At 46.4% G+C, this 2,500-nt stretch overlaps 1 protein-coding gene across 1 annotated transcript in view; it reads left to right on the top strand.

Annotated features, from left to right (window-relative positions):
• mafa (MAF bZIP transcription factor a) overlaps nt 1-2,500 on the top strand; it is a 12,988-nt gene that overhangs the window by 500 nt on the left and 9,988 nt on the right. The window contains exon 1 of the mRNA XM_080425053.1: nt 1-1,086. This exon is cut by the window's left edge and continues 500 nt beyond it. Coding sequence (XP_080281179.1) covers nt 125-1,086 — 962 coding nt within the window. The 5' untranslated portion in view covers nt 1-124. The remainder of the gene's footprint in view (nt 1,087-2,500) is intronic.

Genomic DNA, 2,500 nt, shown 5'->3' with positions numbered 1-2,500 from the left:
TAATTTCTCTTATTTCGAGACAAAACGCTTAAAAAAATTCAAACTGGCTGACGTCCTTCCCAACCAGCCCAGTGTGACAGCTGCTCTTCACCCCGCTTGGAGGACTGTCAGCAGCAGCAAGAGGATGGCATCAGAGCTGGCAATGAGCAACTCCGACCTGCCCACCAGTCCCCTGGCCATGGAATATGTTAATGACTTCGATCTGATGAAGTTTGAAGTGAAAAAGGAGCCGGTGGAGCCCGATCGCAACATCAGCCAGTGCAGTCGCCTTATCGCCGGGGGATCCTTGTCTTCCACCCCGATGAGCACGCCTTGCAGCTCGGTGCCCCCTTCTCCAAGCTTCTCGGCGCCCAGTCCGGGCTCGGGGAGCGAACAGAAGGCACACTTGGAGGATTTCTACTGGATGTCCGGTTACCAACAGCAGCTGAATCCAGAGGCGTTGGGCTTCAGCCCCGAAGACGCAGTAGAGGCGCTGATCAACAGCAGTCACCAGCTCCAGTCTTTCGATGGCTATACCAGAGGGCAGCAGTTTGCTGGCGGAGCCGGAGCGGGAGGCACCATGGCCGGGGAGGAGATGGGGTCCGCTGCGGCGGTCGTCTCGGCAGTTATCGCCGCCGCGGCAGCTCAGAACGGGGGGCCACACCACCACCACCACCATCACCACAGCAGCAGCCACCACCAACCTGGGATGCAGTCCAACGGCAGCTCTGGGGGAAATCATCCGCACATGCATTTGGATGACCGGTTTTCAGACGACCAGTTGGTATCCATGTCAGTGCGGGAGCTCAACCGGCAGCTACGGGGGGTCAGCAAGGAAGAAGTGATCCGATTGAAACAGAAGAGGAGGACCCTAAAGAACAGAGGCTATGCCCAGTCCTGCCGGTACAAGCGGGTCCAGCAGCGGCACGTCCTGGAGGGAGAGAAGACGCAGCTCATCCAGCAGGTCGACCACCTCAAGCAGGAGATCTCCAGGCTGGTCCGGGAGAGGGATGCGTACAAAGAAAAGTATGAGAAGCTCATCAGCAACGGCTTCAGAGAAAATGGATCCAGCAGTGACAACAACCCTTCATCTCCGGAGTTTTTCATGTGAGTCTCGACATTATCGTGAAAAAGAATATCAGCTGAGTTACTCAACCCACATACAAAAAAACATCATTATGAAACATTTTTTCTTTTTCTTTTGGCATTTATGCCTACTAGTCCAAGAACCAATTTGTCAACTTTTTTTAATTTTTAATTTTATACGTTTTTTCAGAAGTTTGCTCAAGTATGTTGACCGTTTTTATATTTTGAGGGCTTTGTCATCCGTGCCTTTTTTTTTATTTTCCCCCCCATTTTGGAGAAGCTATATTGTTAAAACTTTCATCTATTTTTTGCTACCATACTGAATATTTTATGCATTGCCTATTTTTCAAGATCTTTTCATCGTTCATTCAATTTGCAGTGTTTGAGTAAAACTATAATTTTTGAAAGTTTATACAACTTGATGACACTGTATACTATGTGTGCATGCAAGCACTAAGTATACCCATTTGAAGTACATCAACTTGTCTTTTTCACCATTTTTACTTTTAATTCAATGTACAGTCAAAAACTGCATCCATCAGCAATATGTTTTTGATATTTTCCTTTACTTTTTGTCTGCCTAACTTGGAGGACTGCGAGCCTGCCATTTTACACCACCTCATCTCATGCGTTTGCTTGCTATTGTGTTCAGCAAGGAAAAAGCGACTTTTCAAGAAACAATATTGTTTTTAAAAAGAGACATGTTATTGAACTGCCCTGCATGCTGGACATGTATGGTTTTCATTTTCTTTATTTTGTTTGTGCTTGAAGATGTACTTTTGTCGGATGTCTCCAGCATGGCATTCATACTTCATTTATGGGCCTCATCACTTTTTTGGGACATGGGACAAAAAAGTGACAGGACTTTCCCACCCCTTTGCAATAATCTGTACAAGTGCATTCTCAACTGTGTTGAAGTGCACCGCCGTCGCCTGGCATATAGAGTGCAGTGAATGCAATAATGCGTTCCTGATGGGAGTCGATCGGCTGGGATCCTGCATGGTGCGAGGGGCAAAGAAAGGACCTCACCCATTCTTTAAGGCACTGGTTCTCAACCTGTGGGTCGGGACCCCCCACATGATTTGGGAGGGGTCCCCAGATGACAGTGAAGTGACAATTTAAGTACTTTTAAGACCTTTTTAATACCTAAAAAAATCAACAAACTAGTAAAAACTGGCCAAACATTTGCTAAATTGTCAAATAATATAAGAGGCAAAACATTTGAAAATAGCTGATCTACAAGCTCACAACGCCTCGTAACGCCAGGCGTTGTGAGCTTGTAGATCTGCTATTTTCACAATATTTATCTGGGGGGTCCCCAGTTCAAATATGATTATTTTTGGGGGGTCACGGTCTGAAAAGGTTGAGAACCACTGTTCTAAAGGACTCGACTCTCAAATCCCTACCCGGGGACTAAACTATAAAAACTGTCTGT

The sequence above is a fragment of the Gymnoscopelus braueri genome (genome assembly GCF_963280865.1).
Source record: "Gymnoscopelus braueri genome assembly, chromosome: 1".
NCBI classification, from domain to species: Eukaryota; Metazoa; Chordata; class Actinopteri; order Myctophiformes; family Myctophidae; genus Gymnoscopelus; species Gymnoscopelus braueri.
This window is presented reverse-complemented; position numbering and strand designations above follow the sequence as displayed.